The sequence below is a fragment of the Bufo bufo genome, chromosome 4 (assembly GCF_905171765.1).
Source record: "Bufo bufo chromosome 4, aBufBuf1.1, whole genome shotgun sequence".
NCBI lineage: Eukaryota > Metazoa > Chordata > Amphibia > Anura > Bufonidae > Bufo > Bufo bufo.
The window spans coordinates 212,810,213-212,837,573 of NC_053392.1; the positions used below are offsets into that span (position 1 = coordinate 212,810,213).

Below are 27,361 nucleotides of genomic sequence, written 5' to 3' on the forward strand. Positions count from 1 at the left end.
TGGACATCAGCTTTTTTTAGCAAAAAAAGTCCTACATTAAGGATTTTCGATGAAATCTGTAGCGGAGGCATTTCTGGACCACTGAGCAGTACTGACCGGAATATTTCAGGATTTCCATTTTGGTGGTTGCACTCCTGGCTGAGGGCAGGAAGGGGTTACCGGTGACAGCCACCATGTCCCCCCCAGCAGCAGACACATGGCCGGCCACCGTCACCAAGTTCCCCGCTATAAATAGCCGGGCCTGGCCTCCGGCAGCGGCAGGGCCCGGGGCTGCTATTGGATTAAAATAGCCTCATCTGTCCTGCCCTCCGGCTGCAGAGCCGCAGCATTGTCTGGGAGCAGCAGGAATGTGAAGATGGCTGCAGACCTGGGAGAGCTGCTTGTGCCCTACATGCCCACCATCAGGGTGCCCAAGTCAGGGGACAGGGTCTACAAGACGGAGTGCGCCTTCTCCTACGACTCCCCTGTGAGTGAGCGGCGCCGCTCCCCGCATGGCTTCTGTTTTGCTCTGGGAGATCCCCGCACGTGAGGCTGACAGGATCCTCCCTGCTGCCTGATCTGCCCACCTGGAGAGGGGCTGCGGACTGGATCAGGGGACCGCGTTTAGTGGGTGTGCTGTGGAAGGGAAAGAGGCTATAGAGATTGTGTGAGCTTACTAGTGATCCGGTCTGTACACTGTGTGAGCTTACTAGTGATCCGGTCTGTACACTGTGTGAGCTTACTAGTGATCCGGTCTGTACACTGTGTGAGCTTACTAGTGATCCGGTCTGTACACTGTGTGAGCTTACTAGTGATCCGGTCTGTACACTGTGTGAGCTTACTAGTGATCCGGTCTGTACACTGTGAGCTTACTAGTGATCCGGTCTGTACACTGTGAGCTCACTAGTGATCCGGTCTGTACACTGTGTGAGCTTACTAGTGATCTGTTCTGTACACTGTGAGCTCACTAGTGATCCGGTCTGTACACTGTGTGAGCTTACTAGTGATCCGGTCTGTACACTGTGAGCTTACTAGTGATCCAGTCTGTACACTGTGTGAGCTTACTAGTGATCCGGTCTGTACACTGTGTGAGCTTACTAGTGATCCGGTCTGTACACTGTGTGAGCTTACTAGTGATCCGGTCTGTACACTGTGTGAGCTTACTAGTGATCCGGTCTGTACACTGTGTGAGCTTACTAGTGATCCGGTCTGTACACTGTGTGAGCTTACTAGTGATCCGGTCTGTACACTGTGTGAGCTTACTAGTGATCCGGTCTGTACACTGTGTGAGCTTACTAGTGATCCGGTCTGTACACTGTGTGAGCTTACTAGTGATCCGGTCTGTACACTGTGTGAGCTTACTAGTGATCCGTTCTGTACACTGTGAGCTTACTAGTGATCCGGTCTGTACACTGTGAGCTCACTAGTGATCCGGTCTGTACACTGTGTGAGCTTACTAGTGATCTGTTCTGTACACTGTGAGCTCACTAGTGATCCGGTCTGTACACTGTGTGAGCTTACTAGTGATCCGGTCTGTACACTGTGTGAGCTTACTAGTGATCCGGTCTGTACACTGTGTGAGCTTACTAGTGATCCGGTCTGTACACTGTGTGAGCTTACTAGTGATCCGTTCTGTACACTGTGAGCTTACTAGTGATCCGGTCTGTACACTGTGAGCTCACTAGTGATCCGGTCTGTACACTGTGTGAGCTTACTAGTGATCTGTTCTGTACACTGTGAGCTCACTAGTGATCCGGTCTGTACACTGTGAGAGCTTACTAGTGATCCGGTCTGTACACTGTGTGAGCTTACTAGTGATCCAGTCTGTACACTGTGTGAGCTTACTAGTGATCCGGTCTGTACACTGTGTGAGCTCACTAGTGATCTGGTCTATATGCATATTGTTGCTTGTGATCCAGTCTATACATATTGTTTGTGAGCTCACTAGTGATCCAGTGTATATGCATATTGTTGCTTGTGATCCAGTCTATACACATTGTTTGTGAGCTCACTAGTGATCCAGTGTATATGCATATTGTTGCTTGGGATCCAGTCTATACATATTGTGAGCTTACTAGTGATCCAGTCTATACACATTGTGAGCTCACTAGTGATCCAGTCTGTACGCATATTGCGCCTTATTTATCAAAACTACCTAACAGCAACCAATCAGCTCACCTTTCGCTTCTTTCCTTTTCAACAGTTTTGATAAATGATGTCCATTGTTGCTTGTGATCACATGAGTGATCCAGTCTATATACACGTTGCTGTGACTGGAACCATCAGAGTTGATCCTTGTATTGGGCAATGTTATCATTATCATTATTTGTCGCCGTCGTTTTATCCATTGTAATTATCGCTCAGATTGTCCTGTATAAACACTGTCAGTGTTGCCAGTAGCAGGCGAGCATATGACTAAGGGCTCATGTACACGACCGTATGTATTTTACGGTCCGCAAAAAACGGATCCACGAAAAATACGGATGGTCCGTGTGCATTCCGTATTTTGCGGAACAGAACAGCTGGACCCTAATAGAACAGCACTATCCTTGTCCGTAATGCGGACAATAATAGGACATGTTTTATTTTTTTTGCGGAACGGAAATACGGACATACGGAAATGAAATGCACACAGAGTAACTTCTGTGTTGTTTTTGTGTGGACCCATTGAAATGAATGGTTCTGCATACAGTCCGCTAAAAAAACGGAACGGACACGGAAAGAAAATACGTTTGTGTGGATGAGCCCTTAAAGGGGTTGTCTGAACCCCAACCTAAAATTAATGTACGGGAGGGTGGACAGCCCCTTTCCAACCCTACCATGAAAGACAAAAACGGGGAATCTGTCTGGTTTCTACGGGCAACAGTGACATTTTGTGTTTATTCAGTTTTTAAGCACAAGGGTCATAATTCCCTTCCCCAGGGATTAAATACTCGCACCTCTTTCAGTTTGTGGTCCATTTCTCGGTGTCTGCCTACAAATACTGACGCAAATACTGACACTTTTTTTCTTTTGCGGCCCGTATGTGGAACCATTCGCTTCAATGGGGCTTCAAAAAAACGGAAATGACTGTGGATTCCGTGTCGGCACGGCCATTCTGCAAAAAAATAGAGCATGTTCTATTATTGTCCGCATTGCAGACAAAGATAGGGCCGGTCACACGGCTGGTATCCATGTTTTGCAGATCCGTAAATTTGTGGACCGCAAAACATACAACGTTTGTGTGCATGAGCCCTTTTGGCTGCTGCAGCACTTCCTTTTTTTTGGGGGGGGGGGGATTTTTATTTAATTTTTTAAATGCACCCAAAATGCTGTTGCTTTTTGTCTAGTCTGAGCACATGCGTTTTTATATAGGAAAGTTCGTACCCCTGTCACTTCCACTTCCACCAAGCAAGGCCAAAAAATGTCTATAGGACAAAAACACTAGAGAATGAGAGGAACAAAATATTTCATAGATTTCATGAACTGGCAGAAAAAAAAACTGTTGGAGATTTCTAAAGACAGTTGCCAATTATGTAGAATGCCACAATTTTCCACTTTTCTAAAGTGACTGAGAAGGGGGCAGGGCTTTGCAGGAGGAGGCGGAGCGTCCTGCGGTCCTCCTCAGAAAGTGGCATCAATTATAGCTCAAGTCTACACCAGCCTAAAGTATAAGGAGGAGCATCTCTCTTCAGCGCATAGTCTTGATAAATCTCTCTCTTCGTGCGACACCACCCTTAGGCCTCTTTCACATGGCCGTTGTGCTCCTGTGGCCGTATTGCGGGGGCCGCATACAGCAGTTCCGCAATACACGGGGCACCGGCCGTGTGCATTCTGCATCACGGATGCGGACCCGTTTAAGTGAATCCGGAGATGTGGTGCTGAACGGAAGCACGGAATGGAACCCTACGGAAGCACTACGGAGTGCTTCCGTGGGGTTCCGATCCGTGCTTCCTTTCCGCAAAAAAATAGAACTTGATCTATCTTTTTGTGGAACAGATGGATCACGGACCCATTCAAGTTGAATGGGTCTGGATCCGTCCCGGCCGCCGCACAGACGTTGCCCGTGCATTGGGGACAGCAAATTGCGGTCCCCAATGCAGGGAACAGAACCACAACAGCCGTGTGCAAGAGGCCTTAGGCCTCTTTAACGCAAACAATACGGATTGTGTCAGGATCTGTTCAGGAAAAAAATTATTTTCAGGTAGTCTTGTCTGCAATTGCGTTCAGTTTTTCCGTCTCTAGAGCGATACTGCACCTCTGTATGACTCCGGTTTCAGATATTTTTCTGTCGGATATTGAATTCAGCAGAAAGCTCTGTCAGATGCTGTATTACAAAGGTTTCCTCACATAGAAGCATTTCTTCTGAGGAGAATATGTCTGAGGGCTCATGCACACGACTGTGATCTGCTTGGGAAACGCGGTCCGTGCATCGGTCGCATCTCCTGGGCCGACCGTGATGCCCCTGACCTGAAGTGACTGAACCATATACCATCATTTATGATGCAGTCAGTTTGTATCTGATCGCGTGATGTGAGTACACTGCAATATCCCCACAATCAGATGGAGACTGTACATGGACCTTGATTCCTGGGCCCATCACTGTCATACATATGGAGGCACCATAGAGCGGCACATGGAGTGCCCAGGGTTCCTTAGTGCACATGTGTAAGGACTCGACGTGTGGTATTGTTTACATGAAGCCTGATTAGTAGAAGTATGAATACATATACTGGACTCCTATGTATATACATATACTGGACTTGTATGTGCATATACTGGACTCCTGTGTGTGTGTATATACATATACTGGACTCCTGTGTGTGTATATACATATACTGGACTCCTGTGTGTGTGTATATACATATACTGGACTCCTGTGCGTGTATACATATACTGGACTCCTGTGCGTGTATACATATACTGGACACCTGTGTGTGTGTGTATACATATACTGGACTCCTGTACGTGTATATACATATACTGGACTCCTGTACGTGTATATACATATACTGGACTCCTGTGTGTGTATACATATACTGGACTCCTGTGTGTGTATATACATATACTGGACTCCTGTACGTGTATATACATATACTGGACTCCTGTACGTGTGTATACATATACTGGACTCCTGTACGTGTGTATACATATACTGGACTCCTGTGCGTGTGTATACATATACTGGACTCCTGTGCGTGTGTATACATATACTGGACTCCTGTGCGTGTGTATACATATACTGGACTCCTGTGCGTGTGTATACATATACTGGACTCCTGTGCGTGTGTATACATATACTGGACTCCTGTGCGTGTGTATACATATACTGGACTCCTGTGCGTGTGTATACATATACTGGACTCCTGTGCGTGTGTATACATATACTGGACTCCTGTGCGTGTGTATACATATACTGGACTCCTGTGCGTGTGTATACATATACTGGACTCCTGTGCGTGTGTATACATATACTGGACTCCTGTGCGTGTGTATACATATACTGGACTCCTGTGCGTGTGTATACATATACTGGACTCCTGTGCGTGTGTATACATATACTGGACTCCTGTGCGTGTGTATACATATACTGGACTCCTGTGCGTGTGTATACATATACTGGACTCCTGTGCGTGTGTATACATATACTGGACTCCTGTGCGTGTGTATACATATACTGGACTCCTGTGCGTGTGTATACATATACTGGACTCCTGTGCGTGTGTATACATATACTGGACTCCTGTGCGTGTGTATACATATACTGGACTCCTGTGCGTGTGTATACATATACTGGACTCCTGTGCGTGTGTATACATATACTGGACTCCTGTGCGTGTGTATACATATACTGGACTCCTGTGCGTGTGTATACATATACTGGACTCCTGTGCGTGTGTATACATATACTGGACTCCTGTGCGTGTGTATACATATACTGGACTCCTGTGCGTGTGTATACATATACTGGACTCCTGTGCGTGTGTATACATATACTGGACTCCTGTGCGTGTGTATACATATACTGGACTCCTGTGCGTGTGTATACATATACTGGACTCCTGTGCGTGTGTATACATATACTGGACTCCTGTGCGTGTGTGTATATATACATATACTGGACTCCTGTGTGTGTGTGTATATATACATATACTGGACTCCTGTGTGTGTGTGTATATATACATATACTGGACTCCTGTGTGTGTGTGTGTGTGTGTATATACATATACTGGACTCCTGTGTGTGTGTGTGTGTGTGTGTGTGTGTGTATATACATATACTGGACTCTTGTGTGTGTATGGGCATATACTGGACTCTTAGGTGTATGGGCATATACTGGACTCTTAGGTGTATGGGCATATACTGGACTCTTAGGTGTATGGGCATATACTGGACTCTTAGGTGTATGCGCATATACTGGACTCTTAGGTGTATGCGCATATACTGGACTCTTAGGTGTATACGCATATACTGGACTCTTAGGTGTATACGCATATACTGGACTTCTATCAAGTGTCACATTTGAAAGGCCAAAATGCGGAAAAGAAAAACCTCAATGTTTTATAGGTTTTCCTCATGTTCAAGCTGAAATCCGAAACATGCGGCCTGTTGCAGACTGGGGCCTATTCTTTCAGTTAACAGAACATATTGTGTTTTTCATATCCTTGCTGCCTTTTAAACTTCCCAAGTCCATTTTACAAGTGACTCAGCTGTCTGGCGTTCATCACGCTGCTGCAGCCGCTATTTTTATCCATTCTCTTCAGGTCTCAAGTGTCAAGCTGCAGTTTACCCACCCAGTGGAATGCAACAATCTGCGGGGGCTGAAGGGTCAGCCGAAAACTCAGTTCCTATTTATTGTTACTTTTACTTCGATTTACCGCGCCTCGTACCTCCAGGAACCAATGAGGCTGAATGCTCTTCTCGCCTCATGAGTACATTTCTACACCACCGAATCATTTCTATTGGTTCTTATAAGTCCTTGGCGAAAGGCCATTAAACGATAATCAGGAAAATACTGTAAAACTGTAGAATATTTCCTTCCATCTCTTTGAAGTGATCTTGCTTATTATAATCATAATTTTATATACAGTAGAGATGTATTACAAATCTTGGCGACTGCTTTGAGAAATACTATGGGTACATTTACCATCGCAGGTATTTTTGAATATAATTTTTAGATCAGACTTGGTACAGTAAGTTATAATTGCGCCTAATAATTGCGTTGCAATGTAGTTGCGCCTATTTATTTGCACGTACACTTGGGGTTTGTGTGGCGCAACTTTACTCCCCCCGGCCCCCCCCCCCCCCCCTCCAAAAGTCGCAGATAATAAATGTAGCTCAAAAGTGATCTGCCTTGAAACCATGTTGACTTTTGTACTCCAAAACGGAAAGTGGTGGCGCAGGGTGCAGAGGTCAAACTGCGAACAAAAAAGGCACCACGTGTGACATCACTTGTGACCGTTTGACACCAAAATACAGGTGCACGAGGTTTCATAAATGTTCCCCTAAGGCCACTTTCACACGAACTATACAGATTGGCTCCGGATGTGTTCAGGGTGCGTTCAGTGAAACTCGCAGCATTTTGCAAGCAATTTCAGTCAGTTTTGTCTGCGATTGCATTCAGTTTTTTACGAGCAGGTGCAATGTTTTTTGATGCGTTTTATTTGCGTGATAAAAAACTGAGGGTTTACAAACATCTCTTAGGCCCCTTTCACACGGGCGAGTATTCCGCGCGGATGCGATGCGTGAGGTGAACGCATTGCACCCGCACTGAATACCGACCCATTCATTTCTATGGGGCTGTTCACATGAGCGGTGATTTTCACGCATCACTTGTGCGTTGCGTGAAAATCGCAGCATGCTCTATATTCTGCGTTTTTCACGCAACGCAGGCCCCATAGAAGTGAATGGGGCTGCGTGAAAATCGCAAGCATCCGCAAGCAAGTGCGGATGCGGTGCGATTTTCACGCACGGTTGCTAGGAGATGATCGGGATGGGGACCCGATCATTATTATTTTCCCTTATAACATGGTTATAAGGGAAAATAATAGCATTCTGAATACAGAATTCTAAGTAAAATAGGGCTGGAGGGGTTAAAAAAATAATTAAATAATAATTTAACTCGCCTTAGTCCACTTGATCGCGGCCCGGCATCTCCTTCTGTCTCCTTTGTTGAATAGGACCTGTGGTGAGCATTAAATACAGGTAAAGGACCTTTGGTGACGTCACTCCGGTCATCACATGATCCATCACATAATCTTTTACCATGGTGATGGATCATGTGATGACCGGAGTGACGTCACCAAAGGTCCTTTACCTGTAATTAATGCTCACCACAGGTCCTGTTCAGCAAAGGAGACAGAAAGAGATGCCGGGCTACACGATCAAGTGGACTAAGGCGAGTTAAATTATTATTATTTTTTTTTAACCCCTCCAGTGCTAGTTTACTATGCATTCTGTATTCAGAATGCTATTATTTTCCCTTATAACCATGTTATAAGGGGAAATAATACAATCTACAGAACACCGATCCCAAGCCCGAACTTCTGTGAAGAAGTTCGGGTTTGGGTACCAAACATGCGCGATTTTTCCGCGCGAGTGCAAAACATTGTAATGCGTTTTGCACTCGCGTGAGAAAAATCGCGCATACGCATTACAATGTTTTGCACTCGCGCGGAAAAATCGCGGGTGTTCCCGCAACGCACCCGCACATTTTCCCGCAACGCCCGTGTGAAAGAGGCCTTAGGCCTCTTTCACACTAGCGTTATTCTTTTCCGGCATAGAGTTCCGTCCTAGGGGCTCTATACCAGAAAAGAACTGCTCAGGCATATCCCCATGCATTCTGAATGGAGAGCAATCCGTTCAGGATGCATCAGTTCAGTCTTTTTTGAGTTTTCGGGACGGAGATAATACCACAGCATGCTGCGGTTTTATCTCCGACCGAAAAAACTGAACACTTGCCTGAATGCCGGATCCTGCATTTTTTTCCATAGGAATGTTTTAGTGCCGGATGCGGCATTCAAATTGCTGCATTGACAGATCTTGTATTCCGGTCTGCGAATGCGCAGACCTTTAAAAATGTTTAAAACAAAATACCGGATCCGTTTTGCCGGATGACACCGAAAAAACTGATCCGGTATTGCAATGCATTTTTCTGACCAGGCATTTTTTAGACTGATCAAGATCCTGATAAGGGTACTTTCACACTAGCGTTTTTCTTTTCCGGCATAGAGTTACGTCCTAGGGAAACAACTGCTCAGGCATATCCCCATGCATTCTGAATGGAGAGTAATCCGTTCAGGATGTTTTCCGTTCAGTCATTATCTCCGGCCAAAAAAACGAAACCCTTGCCTGAATGCCGGATCCGACATTTTTTTTCCATAGGAACAGAACTGCCTGCCGGAATCAAACAACGCAAGTGTGAAAGTACCCTAAGGCCTCATGCACACGGCCGTTGTGCGGCCGTTCCGTGCATTGGGGACCGCATTTGCTGTCCCCAATGTACTGGCAACATACGTGCAGCGGGCCGGACCCATTCAACTTGAATGGGTCCGTTGTCTGTCCGCACCACAAAAAAATATGACATGTAGTGCTTCCGGTGTTCCACTCCGTTCCGCATCTCCGGAATTGCGGACCCATTAAAGGGAATGGGTCCGCATCCGTGATGTGGGGTGCACACAGCCGGTGGCCGTGGATTGCCGACCTGCCGTTTGCGTGCGCAATACGGCCACGTGCATGAGGCCTTACCTAGCAACCATCAGTGAAAAACGCATTGCATCCGCACTTGCTTCCGAATGCAATGTGTTTTTTTTCACTGAAGCCCCATTCACTTCTATGGGGCCAGGGCTGCGTGAAAAACACAGAATATAGAACATGCTGCCCATTTCGCACAACGCAGAACTGATGCATGAAAAAAAAAAAGCTCATGTACAGAGAAACATTGAAATGAATGGGTCAGGATTCAGTGCGGGTGCTATGCGTTCACGTCACACGTTGCACCCGCGCAGAAAACTCTCTCGTGTGAAAGGGGCCTAAGGCCACTTTCACACAGTCAGGCCTAGTTCACACTTCACTGACTTTTATCAGTGAATGTGAGCCTGAACCAGGTGGAGAACCTCCAGACATAAGGTATAAGAATTCATGCAAACTTACCAACATTTTCGTTGAAAAAATTGGAACCACTAAGCTCCGACCCTGGACCTGCCTGGAAACGGACACTTTTGGTGGGTTTTGCGGTAGCCCTGCCCGTTTTTGGCCCAGGACAACCAAAATTTGCCAGGACTGTCTCTAAAAATCAAGGACAGTCCTGCCAAATTTGGTACAGTTGGCAACTATGCTGAGTGCATGCCACCATTGTTTTTAATTTTTACTCCTGCAGAAATGTCCTATCCTTGCCCGCAAAACGGACAAGAATAGGACATGTTCTGTTTTTTTGCGGGGACGTGGAATGGACTTGCGGATGCGGACAGTACTATCTGCATCTTTTGCGGCCCCATAGAAATGAATGAGTCCGCATCTGTTCTACAAAATTGCGGAACGGATGAATGAGCCCTGAAGGTGATGCTGCCATTTATTTATTTATTTTATTTATTTTATTTATTTATTTTTATTCCTGGCATTTTGTTTGGGCTTCTAAAAAATAAATAAAAAAAATGCCAAGAAATTCATTATTTTTATTTTTTTTGGAGGGAGCAAAGTGAATTGGAGTAGCACTGCACTTACCAGATCTGTCCAATAGTGACCGTGTGGACCCATTGACTTCAATAGGTCTGCGATCTACATGTTGTGGCCAAAGATAGGACGTGCCCTACGGTTTGCAGCGTGGCCGCACGGAGTGGATTTCATTGTGGTTTGGGGGTGGATATTCACATGGATTTACTTGCAGAAAAACTTTGTGTGAACTTATCCTAAATTCTCAGGATGTCAATTTATGCTGTGGATTTCCACCACAGATTTCACCTTTTGCTGTGCATAGGGTGAAATCGGCAGGAAATCCGCCAGACAACTTGTTTAAAATATTTATTTGATGGGGTCTGACTGCTTGAACCCCTGTGATCCTAAGAACAAGGGTCCTCATCTGAATGTTACAGCAGGTGGAGTATGCGGGAGGCGCTCCATTCATTCTCTATGGAACTGCCAGAGACAGCAGAGTCCAATGCTCGGATATTCCTGGTTGTCTGATACAGAATGGATGGAGTGACAGTGTACCTGTTTGACCTGCTGCTTCGTTCATTTGGGGGACCAGAACCCTTGTTCTTGTAATTGATCAGATAGTTATTTCCTATCCTGTCTGGGGGATAACTTTTAATTTGACACAACCCTTTTAAGCTATGTCCAGATGTTATATATTGGCCACTGGTTCTAGGGTGTAGAGAGCAATATCCACTGTTTCCCTCCAGATTTTTCTCTCATCTTACGGACAGGTTCATATAAGGTTTTAGTGGCTTTTTTTATGCCTTTTTTGGCTGTAAAACTTCCAGGTCCAGATGTGGGCTGAAAGTCCCTCAGCCCTCCAGATGTGAAACTACAACTCCCACACTTCTTCAGCTCTTCTTTGAACTCCCATACAAGTTAGGCCCCTTTCACACGGGCGAGTATTCCGCGCAGATGCGATGCGTGAGGTGAACGTATTGCACCCGCACTGAATACCGACCCATTCATTTCTATGGGGCTGTTCACATGAGCGGTGATTTTCACGCATCACTTGTGCGTTGCGTGAAAATCGCAGCATGCTCTATATTCTGCGTTTTTCACGCAACGCAGGCCCCATAGAAGTGAATGGGGTTGCGTGAAAATCGCAAGCATCCGCACGCAAGTGCGGATGCGGTGCGATTTTCACGCACGGTTGCTAGGAGACGATCGGGATGGAGACTCGATCATTATTATTTTCCCTTTATAACATGGTTATAAGGGAAAATAATAGCATTCTGAATACAGAATGCATAGTAAAACAGCGCTGGAAGGGTTAAAAAAATAATAATAATAATTTAACTCACCTTAGTCCACTTGATCGCGGAGGCCGGCATCTCCTTCTGTGATTCACCATGGTAAAAGATCATGTGACGTACCATGTGGTGACCGGAGTGAAGTCATCAAAGGTCCTTGACCTATAATGAATGCTCACCACAGGTCCTGTTCAGTAAAAGAGACAGAAGGAGATGCCGGCTACGCGATCAAGTGGACTAAGGTGAGTTAAATTATTATTATTATTTTTTTTAACCCCTCCAGCGCTGTTTTACTATGCATTCTGTATTCAGAATGCTATTATTTTCCCTTATAACCATGGTTATAAGGGAAAATAATACAATCTACAGAACACCGATCCCAAGCCCGAACTTCTGTGAAGAAGTTCGGGTTTGGGTACCAAACATGTGCGATTTTTCTCGCGCGGAAAAATCGCGGGTGTTCCCGCAACGCACCCGCACATTTTCCCGCAACGCCCGTGTGAAAGAGGCCTTAATAGAGCATGCTGGGAGTTGTAGATTTAAAACAGCTGGAACGTTAAAGGTTGCACCTGGTTTATGGGAAATGGGAAGCACAAAACACACAAGGTGTTTTTTTTTTTTTTTTTTGCTACTAGCACTTTAAAGGGGTTGTTCAAGAATGCATCCCCCCCCCCCCCCCGTCCATTCTGCTGGACCTGCAAAATGTAGCCTGCTTCCTGGTGCCTGTTCCCCACTCCTCCTGCAGGCTGTGATGCTCCTCTGAGCTCCATCAATGTCCACATCCGGTTTGACATCACTGCAGTCTGACATGTGACCGTTTGTCTTGACATAAGAGGAGCCAGCCAAAACCGATGTTGACACTGATGGAGCATCCCAGGCCTGCAGGAGAAGGAGAGGGGAGCCAGTACCAAGAAGCAGGCAAGTAATCTTTCCTTTGAAGGTCTGGCATTCTTGCACAATCCCTTTAATTAGGGTCCATTCACATGTCCATAGAATGTGTCCGCACCCGTTCTGCAATTATCCAGAACGGGTGCAGACCCATTCATTCTCTATGGGGCAGGAATGGATGCGGACAGCACACAGTGTGCTGTCCGCATCCGCATTTCCGGAGCGCGGCCCCGAACTTCCGGTCTGCGGCTCCGGAAAAAAAATAGAACATGTCCTATTCTTGTCCGCAATTGTGAACAAGAATAGGCAGTTCTATGGGGGTGCCGGCCGGGTGTATTGCAGATCCGCAATTTGCAGATCCGCAATAACTACGGACGTGTGAATGGACCCTTAGGGTTTGACTACATAGCGATCTTGGTTGCGCGACAGCTGTCATGTACAAGGACCGCAATAAGACCCCACAGTGTAGTGGTGCTAGCATAGAATGGGGTCTTATTGCGACCTCACGTTTCGGGTCCATTCACACGTCCGTAGGTGTTTTGCGGATACGCAAAACATGGACACCGGCAATGTGCGTTTCGCATTTCGCGGACCATACATTGCCGACACTATAATAGAAAATGTCTTTTCTTGTCCGCAGTTGCGGACAAGAATAAGACATGTTCTATTTTTTTTTTTTTTTCAGGAACGGAATTGCGGATCCGGAAGTGTGTATCCGGAAATGCGAATGTGGACAGCACACAGCATCCTTTCCAGCCCCATTGAAAATGTATGGGTCCACAAAATCCGGAACAAAATTGCGGACGTGAAAATGGACCCTTCCCATGACTTTGACACCAGAATTGCATTGCATTTTTTTTTTTGCAATTCTGCAGTCGCAACAAACGCATGAGTCCCTATTAGTTTCCATGCTAGCACCGCTTTACGCCGATCCTTGGGTGCGACAGCTGTCGAGCGACCAAGATCACTGTGTAGCCAAACCCTTAGATGGAGTTTTTTTTAGGGCTCTGGTGTTTTTTGAAAACCACAGCATGTTGAAGCTATGAATGTCTTTTTCTGGCACCTGGAAAAACAGTGATGTCTATGGCGATTTTTTAAGTTTAATAAAAAAGAAAGGCTGGTACATGATGCCTTATTAAACAGACATTGTAATCTTATAATGTGCAACAAATGCTAAACCCAGATTTCGGGTAGTCATGTGACAGGTTACTTTTAGAACATTGGTTCACTTAGGACATGAGTCACCTGACCGTTACTGAAACGGCAAAAACACTAAGACGTGGGAAATGTATCTGATTCATATCCACCAGTCAAGGAATATTACTACACTCAATCCATTACTAAATTTGGTAACTTAAAGAGGACCTGTCACCTCTCCTATTTTGTCTAACATATATATGAATTAAACATATCGAGGTGTTGGGATACTAGGAGACAAGGCTTGGATTCAATAACAGCAGGACTCGTGTGCCAAATTGTGTTCTATTCCATATCTAAAGTCTATTTGTCAATCTAGGAATAATATCTCAAATATATTGCAGAACACAGTTCATACCACATGTTGTGATTGATAGTATTCTTCAACCACCTTACTTCTGTTAGGCTACTTTTACACTCGCGTTTTGTGCGGATCCGTCATGGATCCGCACCAATAATGCGAACGCTTGTATCCGTGAATAACGGAGGCCGGATAGGGTTTGGGATCGGTGTTGTGTAAATTTTATTATTTTCCCTTATAACATGGTTACAAGGGAAAATAATAGCATTCCTAATACAGAATGCATAGTAAAATAGCGCTGGAGGGGTTAAGATTTAAAAAAAAATAAAATAATTAAACTCTCCTCATCCACTTGTTTGCGCAGCCCGGCTTCTCTTCTTTCTTCTTCTTTGAGGACCTGGGAGAAAAGGACCTTTGGTGACGTCACTGCGCTCATCACATGGTCCATCACCATGGTGATGGGCCATGTGATGGCTCCATCCCTAACCCCTCCATCCCTAATTTACTTAGCATTCTGTATTCAGAATGCTATTATTTTCCCTTATAACCATGTTATAAGGGAAAATAATAAAGATTGGGTCCCCATCCCGATCGTCACCTAGCAACCATGCGTGAAAATCGCACCGCATCCGCACTTGCTTGCGATTTTTCACTTCTATGGGGCCTGCGTTGACGTGAAAAACGCACAATATAGAGCATGCTGCGATTTTCACGCAACGCACAAGTGATGCGTGAAAATCACCGCTCATGTGCACAGCCCTATAGAAATGAATGGGTCCGGATTCAGTGCGGGTGCAATGTGTTCACCTCACGCATTGCATCCGCGCAGAAACTCGCCCGTGTGAAAGAGGCCTAAGTCAAAATGGATCCGTCTTGACTTACATTGAAAGTCAATGGGGGACGGATCAGTTTTCAATTGCACCATATTGTGTCAGTGAAAAACAGATCCGTCCCCATTGACTTGCATTGTAAGTCAGGACGGATCCGTTTGGCTCCGCATAGTCAGACTGTCACCAAAGCGCTGCAAGCTGCGTTTTAGTTACCGTGAAAAAAAAACCGCAACGGAGACCAAACGCTCTCACAAGCGGACCCAGAAACGCCTGTGTGAAAGTAGCCTTATATGGAAGACTGTGAGCTCCTCACACTGTGTGGAAACAAGGTTATAATACCTTATATTATCAGTTTGCCACTTACACATTCAGTTCTTTTATCTTTACCTTTATTTTTATCTTAATTTTTATTTTTAGGTTAATAGTTGTTGAATTGGCTGCTGTTTCTATAATTCCTACAGGCCTCAAATTGAATATGCCATAAATGTTTAATAAGGATAAGAGGTCATATCCCTACCAGTCTTAAGAACAAGGGGTGCCTGGTCCTCTATTCCATGTGGGAATATCGGGCATAGGTTTACATTGTCACTCTCCAACTTCGAAGATGCTACATTAGATCTGGACCTAGCCAAGAAGGTTCTTCCTAAGAGAGTTACTGTTAGCTGTCTGATGGGTGTCTTACAGAAGCTTATCATCCTTCACAGGTCTTTATAGGTCAATGGCTGTAAAATAGTAACTGGTACAGTACTTACCGTAGGTGCTTTGTGTCAGGGAATAGATATTGTGGACAGGAAAGTAGGAATTAAAGGGAACCTGTCACCTCCAACAAACATCCCAAGCCGGCAGTACCTTAGAGTAGCCAGCAGCATGTTTGTAACGATCATTTTCTTCCTGCAGTCAGATGAAGCAAAAGCTGTAAAAACATTCTTAAATCCCCTGCCGGCGAGCTTCTTTAGTCAGGCTTGAAGTCACGGAGGCAGCGGCCATCTTGCTTCAAGTCACGGTAACCACGCCCCCTTCCCTTCCCCTTCGCTGTGACTGACAGCGCTTATTGCACGACAGTTCGGCTGGCTTTGCCGAACTGCTGACTGTCAGTCACAGGGAAGGGGGCGTGGTTACCGTGACTTGAAGCAAGATGGCCGCTGCCTCCGTGACTTCAAGCCTGACTAAAGAAGCTTGCCGACAGGGGATTAAAGAATGTTTTTACAGCTTTTGCTTCATCTGCCTGCAGGAAGAAAATGATCGTTACAAACATGCTGCTGGCTACTCTAAGATACTGCTGCCGGCTTGGGATGTTTGTTGGAGGTGACAGGTTCCCTTTAGGGTCTATTCACACGTCCGTTTTTTCTTTCCTGATCTGTTCCGTTTTTTCAGGAACAGATCTGGACCAGATCTTAAAGTAAGGGAAGGTGTTAGCCAGCAGAATAATGAGGGATGCATTAACAATTCAGAGGAGAAAGTGTCACTGGAGGGACGTATAGATGACGGGAATAATTGCAGTGAAAGATGAGGGTAAAGATACTCGGCAGCTGTTCTAGCAGTACTCTCATGTATAGATGCAGATCATACACCAGAAAGTTCAGTAAATGGGTACAGCTCCTCTATTCTAGTCCAGTAGATACGTTTACACTGAATAGAGGCAGGGTTGTCTCCTGTCCCGTTTAAAGTGTTTTCCAGAAGTAAAATACTGATGGCCTATCTGCAGGATAGCTTATTAATATCTGATAGGTGGGGGTCTGCCACCGATCAGCTGTTTGAAGAGGCCCCCGTGCCCCGGAGAGCGCTGTGGACTTCTAGCACATCAGTCACAGGTCCTAGGAGCAGCTCGGTCCCGTTCAAGAAAATGGGCCAGGGCTGCAATAACAAGCACAGCCGCTATACAATGGACGACCCTGTGCTTGGTATTTTGTGAGGCTGATGTGGCGGGGATGCCTGGTTTCAGAACCTCACCTATCAGATATTGATGACCTATCCTACGGATAGGCCATTAAATAGTTTACTTCTGGAAAACCTCTTTAATGTAACATTTGGCTGCAGGGTTTTTGGCCAAAAAATGTGCACATAAACGTCATGAAACACCAATGCCTTTGGCCATTTTCAGTTTTCAAAATGTGTGTCTTTCCCTCTATCATGAACACGCATAGGTCAATCTGACAGCTCTGGTACATTCTTACACCTTTCATTTGGAAGAACCAGGTAAATGGCTTATCCCTGATGAACTGCAGAACACACCAATTTACATATAACTGCCCAGCCAAAGTGTGACCCCGGCCTTAGGATTAGTCACTCTGTACAGTACAGCAGCTACATGTCACTATACGCCTGTCTCGCTGTTTGGCATGCATACTTTTATGGGTAATGGATTATTATTACGATGCTGGACCCAACTGGTGAGTCACAGGAGTAAATATAACCAGATCTCTAAGAAATCACAGCCGTAAACAAGATTTTCTGAATATCTCTCTGGTGATAATAAGAAGCATTTAAATCATCATCTTTTTATCACCCAGAAAGCACAAAAGGACTCTGCGGAAGATGGTCTTTTGACTTATGTAATGTGTACTAGGCTCGACCAGGGTTGCCAACAGTCCCCAAAAATAGGCCACTTTTTTCCTGTGTCCATGAAAAAAACAATAGATGTGTCGTTTTTTTTTTTTTTTAGGCTGACGGTACTTGACTAGATTATTTTGGTGGTAATTGCATAGTTACATAGTTATATGGTTGAAAAAAGGCATAAGTCCAGCAAGTTCAACTAAGGGATAGGTGGGGACGCGAATCCCAGAAGGATTGTCATAACTTTACAGCTCACAGTAAATGATGGTAATGAGTTCTTATCAGTATATTGAGCTATAGACGTGTATTACTTATAACATTTCACATTCATTGTGGTTTTCCAATTTGTCCATAAAAAATGTTGGATGTCCGTGATTTTGGATTAAGTTGTCCAGAAAAAAAAAAATTCTGGTTGGCAACCCTGGGCTCAACCATTTGACTTCTCATGCAGGGTCGCATTAGCTTGTAACAGTGCCCATCTTCCCCATATAAGGGTCTGGGGCAGGTCAAGTTTCAGTTGGCCGATGACTTTCCACACTTTTTGCTACTATCAGACGTCTCCACAGTTTGTGGGCAATCAGGTTCTGGAGTTCTACTAAAGTCGTAGGCTACTTTCACATCTGCGTTTTTGCTGGATAATACATGATAATTAGTGATGGACAAAGATCTGCTGGGACGGTTCGCGAACGTGATCAAATGTTCGCGGCGGGTCCCATTCATTTTAATGGCAGGCGAACCTGAAAAACCTTCAGCTCATATTTGCAGCCAAGAAATAATTACTAGAAGTGCACAAATAGTCCCACAACATGGACAGTGACATACCAGATGTATTATTCAAATTTGCGATCTCCATTCATTATTTTTTTCAATGCGAAAGATCGGCAATATAATTTTCGCGTATGCGCAAATGCACTATACAGTACCCAAATGCACTATAAAGAAAGTATATTATCGGTATATAACACCCCTGCTTCAATCAGTTTTTTGGGGGGCGACTGGTAAATCACACCAGTTATAATTATTTTTTCTAATAGTGTTTGTCACTCTGTGTGGCTGCGGTATCGCTGCAGAACCGCACACAAATTCTGCACAATACAAAACCACTATAATATGTTTTCTATGTTAGAAAGTATATTATAAGTATATTACACCCCTCAGTAAGTCACACCTATAGAAAGCACACCTATACCAGTCCTTAAAAGGACTTTTGTGGCCCTATAAGCTAGCGTTCAGTGTCCCTAACAGTCTGTCCCTGCTCCACACAGCAACCTCTCCCTACACTGACAAAAGACTGAATGTAAAATGGCGGCCAGATCGGGTCTATTTATGAGGTAGGGGGTGTGTCCATGTGCTGAAACCTCTCAATTGGCTGTCCTGTACCACCTGATGGATGTGTCATGGGTCAAAGTTCTTCACAATGTAAAAGAATATGGCGGACGCGAATATCTCCATATGTTTGGCGAATCGCGAACGTGTAAAGTTCGCCGTGAACCGCAAGGCCATCTCTAATGATAATACAACTGCCTGCATCTGTTATGAACGGATCCGGTTGTATTATCTCTAAAAAATAGCCAGGACGGATCTGTCTCTAAAACCATTGTAAGTCAATGGGTGATTGATCTTTTGTGTCGGAGAAAACGGATCCATCACTATTGACTTGGATTGTGAGTCATGACGGATCTGTCTTGCTCCTCAACCTAGGACGCACTCAAAAACTCTGCTTGCGTGGCAGGGGTGGATTCGCCATAGCCCCTACAGGGAAATTTTCCGGTGGTCTGATGCCCAGGGGGCCACCCAAGCTCTCCTGATGAGCATCAGATGCCTGGCCTGAGACCATCGGCCGATGTTGCCCTCCTGAACTCAACTGTATTACCATCCTCAGGACGATGATACAGTTGAATACTGGGCGGCAGTATTTTGTGCTGCACTGTGGCCCTGTCTACTTCTGCTGTCCCTGCCTACTTATGTCGCCCTGTCTTCTATCAATTTAGTCCCGCCTAAAACATGGGGCCACTTTTTAGTTTTTTTTTTTCAGGGCCAGTTTAAGTTCCCAATCTGTCCGTGTTGCCCAGGAACGCAATGAAACGGAACGGAATGCATTCTGGTGCACTCTGTCAATAGGGACAAAACTGAACTGAAGGGAACAATGAACCGGGACAAAAATGAAGCATTTTCCTCCGCTATTGAGATCATATGACAAATCTAAGTAGCGGAAAGGTTAAGCGCAGATGTGAAAGTAGCCATATTGGTGCCACAGATCTGCATGTTTTTCTTTGTTCCAGACTTCATTTTGGGGTTGTGGCTTGCCGGAGTGCCCCTTGAGTTGCATGTACTGATGACTATTGCACTAAAATGCATTAGTTTAAACTTGGCTTGAGATCTCTAAAGGGAAGGGATCATAAGCTTCTTCTTGATTTAAAATGGTTGTCTTCCATGTTTATATTGATATACAGTCATGTGAAAAAATTAGGACACCCTTTGAAAGCATGTGGTTTTTTGTAACATTTTTAATAAATGGTTATTTCATCTCCGTTTCAACAATACAGAGAGATTAAAGTAATCCAACTAAACAAAGAAAACTGAAGAAAAGTCTTTTCAAGATCTTCTGTAAATGTCATTCTACAAAAATGCCTATTCTAACTGAGGAAAAAGATAGGACACCCTCACATGTATTCCCTCTTAAATTGGCTCAGATCTCACACAGGTATATCACACCAGGTGCACATAATTAGTAGATCGTTACTCTGCATGTTGAATGAGGCTTGCCCTATTTAAACCTCAGACATTTAGTTTGGTGTGCTCCTGACTGTTGAAGTGAGAGTGAGCACCATGGTGAGAGCAAAAGAGCTGTCAGAGGACTTCAGAAAAAAGATTGTAGCAGCCTATGAGTCTGGGAAGGGATTTAAAAAGATCTCAAAAGATTTTGAAATCAGCCATTCCACTGTCCGGAAGATAGTCTACAAGTGGAGGGCTTTCAAAACAACTGCCAACATGCCCAGGACTGGTCGCCCCAGCAAGTTCACCCCAAGAGCAGACCGCAAGATGCTAAAAGAGGTATCCAAAAACCCTAAAGTGTCATCTCGAGAACTACAGCAGGCTCTGGCTACTGTTGATGTAGAAGTACATGCCTCTACAATCAGAAAGAGACTGTACAAGTTTAACTTGCATGGGAGGTGTGCAAGGAGGAAACCTTTGCTTTCCAAGAGAAACATCGAGGCCAGACTGACATTTGCCAGCGATAAAGTTGACAAAGACCAGGACTTCTGGAATAATGTTCTTTGGACAGATGAGTCCAAAATTGAATTATTTGGACACAACAGCAGAGGACATGTTTGGCGTAAACCAAACACAGCATTCCAAGAAAAGAACCTCATACCAACTGTGAAGCATGGAGGTGGAAGTGTCATGGTTTGGGGCTGCTTTGCTGCAGCAGGACCTGGTCAGCTCACCATCATAGAATCCACGATGAATTCTACTGTGTATCAGAAGGTGCTTGAAGAACATGTGAGACCATCAGTTAGAAAATTAAAGCTGAAGCGGAACTGGACCATGCAACATGACAATGACCCAAAACATACTAGTAAATCAACCAAAGATTGGCTGAAAAAGAAGAAATGGAGAGTCCTGGAATGGCCAAGTCAAAGTCCAGATTTGAATCCCATTGAGATGCTGTGGGGTGACTTGAAAAGGGCTGTACGTGCAAGAAACCCCTCAAACATCTCACAGCTGAAAAAGTTCTGCATTGAGGAGTGGGGTAAAATTTCCTCAGACCGATGTCGAAGACTGGTAGATGGCTACAAGAACCGTCTCACTGCAGTTATTTCAGCCAAAGGAGGTAACACTCGCTATTAGGGGCAAGGGTGTCCTATCTTTTTCCTCAGTTAGAATAGGCATTTTTGTAGAATGACATTTACAGAAGATCTTGAAAAGACTTTTCTTCAGTTTTCTTTGTTTAGTCGGATTACTTTAATCTCTCTGTATTGTTGAAACGGAGATGAAATAACCATTTATTAAAAATGTTACAAAAAACCACATGCTTTCAAAGGGTGTCCTAATTTTTTCACAAGACTGTAGGTCCGCAGATATCAGATTGGTGAGGGAGGGGGCGACTCCTGGCACCCTCGCCGATCAGCTGTGCTCTGCAGAAGGTGTGGAATCGCACAAGCAATTGACATGCTGTAGATTGTGAAACCTGCACAGCATGTCGCTTTCGGCAACTTGCTGGTGCTGTGTAACGCTGCAGAATAAACTAGCATAATCCAGTTAAGTGCACTTAGGGCTGGTCCAAACCCTTCTGTGCACTTTTGCTTCTTCAGCCTCCTTAGCCAGCCCCTTCCTCTCCTTTGTGGTTGACAGGGCTAGACAAGATGACTATGCAGGAACCTGGCCCTATCAATCAAGGAGAAGGAAGTTTGGCAGGGGAAAGAAGCAAGGGTGCACAGAGTTGCTTGGACCCGCCCCCGGTGCACTTGACTGCTCATTTTCATATGGAATAAAGTACTTTTTCTCCAGAATGAAACAATGAATCTGTAACTGTATCATTAAATTCCAGTGACCTTTTCGGGCATTGTTCCTGGTTTAACAGTGAATTTTTGGTTGACGGACTCCCTTTAAAGCTTCAGTCCCAAAAAATGGAGCTTTATTCACTTTAGAAGGCCCATTTTCATATACAGTAAGTCCTTCTGGTCAGATATCAGAATACTGAGAAGGAATAGGACTTTGGAAAATGCAAAACATAACCTTTTATTGTTAAAAATTTAAAAATATGCTCTAGTGTTTCAACACATGTAAGGCTACTTTCACACTGGCCTTTCTGGGTCCGCTTGTGAGATCCATTTCAGGGCTCTCAGAAGCGGCCCAAAACTGATTAGCCTCAATGCATTCTGAATGGATAAGGATCCGTTCAGAATGCATCAATTTGGCTGCGTTTGGTCTCCGTTGCTTTTTTTTAGGCGGTCACTAAAACGCAGCTTGCAGCGTTTTGGTGTCCGCCTGACGCCTTTCAATGTAAGTCAAGACGGATCCTTTTTGACTTAGACCTTTTTTTGAATAATGCAAACAGATCCGTTATGAACGGATACTAGCATTTGCATTATCGGTGCGGATCCGTTTGTGCAGATACAAGACGGATCCACACCGAACGCCAGTGTGAAAGTAGCCTAACGCACATCAAAGACAGATACTAACCAAATGGCAGGTCTAGGAGGGGTATGGCTGATTGCACTACAGAGCGGTCCGCTGCTATAGATCAGTGGTCTTGTTGCCTGCCGATTTTGGGATTGGATATGCTGTTAGTGTTGCCCAAATGAACCTTGTGGCACACTATAGCTAATAATATGATGGGAACGGGTGCTTTGTTTCCTATATTGCCCTATCCACTATCTAGGTAGCATGATAAAGCTAGTCGTAAACGGGATGCATGGAGCACACACCCTGAGAAGGGCCACCCCTGATCCAGAGCTGGAATCATCAGCTGTATAATCCTAATTGCTTTTCTCAAGCCTCTACGCATTTCACTAGTGTTTCATTCTCGTCAGGAGACAATTCTGGTAGAAAGGGTCTCACTTCTCTGAGGTAGGTGCTCCGCTGATATCCAGCTGAGGGTTCGTTTCCTCACGCTATCGAATAGATCAGGGTGCCCAATCTGCGGCCCTCCAGCTGTTGTAGTTTTACAACTCCCATCATGCCCTGCTGTAGGCTGTTGTAGGAGTTGTAGTTTGGCAACAGCTGGAGGGCCGCAGGTTGAGCATCACTGGAATAGAGGATAAAATGATAAAAAAAAAAATATAAAAAAATCTGCTCCTATCATTTGAAGTTATCAGCTGTAGTGCGCCACTTGGTGGTTTATTTGGGCGACTCTAACAGCACATCCAAAGCCAATATCGGCAAGAGATAAGACTCTTAGGAGTGCAATCCTAGACCTGGCATTTTTTTTTTGTATTTGTCTTTGATGTGTTATGTGTTGAGACACAAGGACATGTTTTTATTTTTTAAATAAGGCATGTTTTAATAACGCCACAGTCCTATTCCTTCTCAGTATTCTCACTCAGATACCTGAAAACAGAGGGACGCAATAATAGTCCCATAAGTTGCAACGGTACACCACTAGGAACATGAGAATCCACAGATTTCCCTGGGAGTCCCTGCAGGGAACTTATCGTACCAGTAGGGATTGTCCAAAGTGAAGAACCCTTTTTAGACTGGCCCAACGTAAAGATTTTCACCTGATGCAACTTACTATTTTTTACTTTTATTTTTTGTATTTTTTTTTATTGTGGATTTTGAGCACTTCTTGGAAAGGGTCACAGATATTTCTCACAATAGTCAATATAGTTGACCTTAATATTCACAGCATCACATGTTGATGTCTTTTCTTTCCTCAGCTTTCTGAAGGAGGTCTGTATGTGTGTATGAGCACATTCCTTGGATTTGGAAGGGAACATGTGGAACGGCATTACAGGAAGACAGGACAGAGTGTGTATCTGCATCTAAAACGCCATGTAAGACAGGTGAGATTTCAAAGTCCTTTTGGAAAATGCAATATCTTTAATTGTAATATTTTGATTCACAAAGTTTTTGAGGATGTTCACAGTGGGCTAATCGGGGTTTTAAAAAGAAATGTAAAAACATTAAGTGGATTTTTTTCCAGCAAATGACTGCTGGATCTGCCTTAAAAATCTGATGGATGGGTATGTAACTGCTGGGACTCCCAGGGATACCAAGAATGCATTTTTTTTAAATTTGTAGCCTGTATTTTCAAATCCTATAGTGAAGGCTACAGGAAAAACCTCCGGGAAAAAAACCCATAGCCAGCGTATGCTGGGTTTAGATAAAACTCTGATAAAGGAGTAACTTTCTGGTTGCAGTTGATCAAAATTTGTTCGATAACTATATTATACTTAATAATAAAGCCTTTGTTGATATTCTGCTCAATTTTCTATATTTCATAAAATATGCCCCCTTGTTGGCCAAGTCATTTGTGCCGTTTCCGGTCCATAAAATGGCTGCTGATGGAAGGTCATGTGACCATGCAGACACCTCACCCAGCCCCCTCCATTCAAATGCACTGGACCTTCCATGTGGTTTGGGAGTTTAGTGCAGGTGCAGGGTGTCTGAATGGAACAGGCTGAGTGTTTTTGCCTGGTCACATGACCCTCCATCAGCGGCCATCTTGTGGACAGCACAGAAGATTTGCCCAAGAAGGGGGCATGGCTTATGAAATCTAGAAAATGGCACAGAATATCAACAAAGACTATATTAGTAAGTGTCAGATGGTCATCTTGCCCACACAACAGTAGCTAGAAAGTGATCAACCCCTTTAATCCAAAAATGCCACAAACTAGAACATTTTATATGGAGTGTTATTTTTGTTTCCGTATATACTTAAAAAGGGTTTTCTGGGAGTAAAATGTTGATGACCCATCCTCCAGATAAATCACCAATATCTGATTGGCGAGGGTCATCTCCCAGCACCCTGATATTCAGCTGTTTGAAGAGGTGGTGGTGGGGGTGAGTAGACCTCTGATATCTCTTAACTCTCTGATTTGGCAGGAATGACTGAGCATCTAATGTGTATGGGGCATTCAGAGTCTTCACTGAAGGCAGATGTCAGATTTCAACTGCCTGATCCTTTTGTTCTCTGAGAGCTAAATCTGTCTGTGATGATTGTCATCGTATTCATGTCTAGACTTGGCTGATCTGGTTGGATAGGTGGCTGTCCCCTTTCTCTCTTACAGCTCTATGTAGAACTGTTCTGGAGGTCCCCGTTCACTCAAATTGTTCTCCAGCAAGCTGCTGATTTTCCAGGCTTGAAACCTCCCTCTATTACATTGATTTGCCCTACCAGGGCATAAGCACAATAATAATCTATGGTAGACAACCTCTTTAAAGAGTGACTCCGCTGTGCAGATGAAGAATCGATCTTTTGTAAGGAGGCTGGCGAGAACCTCCAGAGGACCTCAGGATAGGCATTTTATGGGGTATTCCAGCTCAAGGTCCTCAGGCACATCAAATGACTGTGTACACCTCTGTTATGAAAGCTTTTATTTTTCATTTAGGACCTCAGCAGATTTGTATAGTTACTACAGGTATTTATTACTGATGCATGGCTCTTCTTTTTTTTTTTTTTTTTTTTTTCTATAGTAGAGATTAGGGAGTGATTATAGGGGTATGCCAAGTTTTTTCTTTTTTTCATGTGCTCCCCACCTTGATGTGATTAACAACTTTTTAACTTTTCAATTGATGATTCTCCAGAAGCTTCCTGGATTACGTGTCTTACATTTTGCACAAGGTCCAAGCCCGGTTACATCCCACATTTTCCATTCATTTCATTATCAATGGAAAAGTTGTAATTTACTTCAATGTAGGGGCATAAAATAAACATAATAATAAAAAAAAATCTTGGAATACCCCTTTAAGCTTTATTTACATAACCAGAAAACTATTAATGGAGACTGAGCATGTACTGCAGGTGGAAGTGCTAATGTTTTGTCAGTTGTGACCCCAGCACTTCTGTAGACTAATTGGTGACAATACTCGCTACAGTTAGCTGTCACCTAGTCTTAGCTTGCAGACCACCTAGAAAAACATTCATACCATAGGGCACAAAACAACATTGCATCCTTTTATAGCTCAAAGGTGACACATTGGGTTGTACAGTGTAAGGCCTCATGCACACGACAGTGAAAAAAAATCTAAGTCAAATTTGCCTTGCAAATGATAGGAAAAAAAACGGACGCGGATGACAATCTTGTGTGCCTCCGTGTTTTTTCACGGATCCATTGACTTGAATGGGTCCGCGAACCGTTGTCCGTGAAAAAAATAGGACAGGTCATATCTTTTTTTACGGACTGGAAACCCGGATCACGGACGCGGATGACAAACGGTGCATTATCCGAGTTTTCAACGGACCCATTGAAAGTCAATGGGTCCGCAGAAAATCACAGAAAACGGAACAACAGACACGGAACACAACAACGGTCGTGTGCGGACACGGAACACAACAACGGTCGTGTGCATGAGGCCTTAATTGGAGAAAAGTCCCTAGTAGCTTAAGGCTATGTTCACATGAACATCGGAGTTAAAAATGCTGGACAAAATGGTGCAGCATGTTGCTGGTTGGAAACGTGACTGTTCCCATAAGTCGATGCGCGGGGCATAGAAACAATACAGGTTGCGCACCTTTGCAGGAATCTGTATTCTACGATTATGGATATCTGCTAGCAATAAATAATAGTGGTATTTGCAGAATACATTGTCCTCAGTGTTCAGTAGTATCAGTGATGAAGGCGTTAACCCACAGTAAGTCTAACCTCTGTTTACATAGTGCTACCGAAACACCGGAAATATAAGAACTGCTGCAGCCCCTCATGAACTTTCCACTGGCAGGAGATTCTTGGCCTGTACCAGGAACACCTGTCACCGTCTCATATTATGAAAACAGCTCCTAATCCTGCCTAACCTTATCTCTGCGCCTGTAATTCAGGATATCCCAACACAAAGGTAGTCTGCTTGTTTGGCCAAACATAGTTACAAACAAAAGAAATGGCCAACTGCAGTTTGCAAATACTATGTATTATTAATTGTCAGTAGGACAATAAATGATGTGCTGCCCGCAAGGGCATGGTTACAAACGCTCCCTCTACAAAGGAAGTATCGCCAGTAAATAGCCCTTGAGTTGTCCTCCTCTG

At 44.3% G+C, this 27,361-nt stretch overlaps 1 protein-coding gene across 2 annotated transcripts in view; it reads left to right on the forward strand.

Annotated features, from left to right (window-relative positions):
• The first annotated feature begins 250 nt into the window (after positions 1-250).
• USP13 (ubiquitin specific peptidase 13) overlaps positions 251-27,361 on the forward strand; it is a 112,716-nt gene continuing 85,605 nt past the window's right edge. For both annotated transcript variants that reach the window (XM_040428263.1, XM_040428264.1), the window contains exons 1-2: positions 251-466; positions 24,056-24,181. In XM_040428263.1, the coding sequence (XP_040284197.1) occupies positions 356-466; positions 24,056-24,181 (237 nt within the window). In that variant the 5' untranslated portion in view covers positions 251-355. The remainder of the gene's footprint in view (positions 467-24,055; positions 24,182-27,361) is intronic.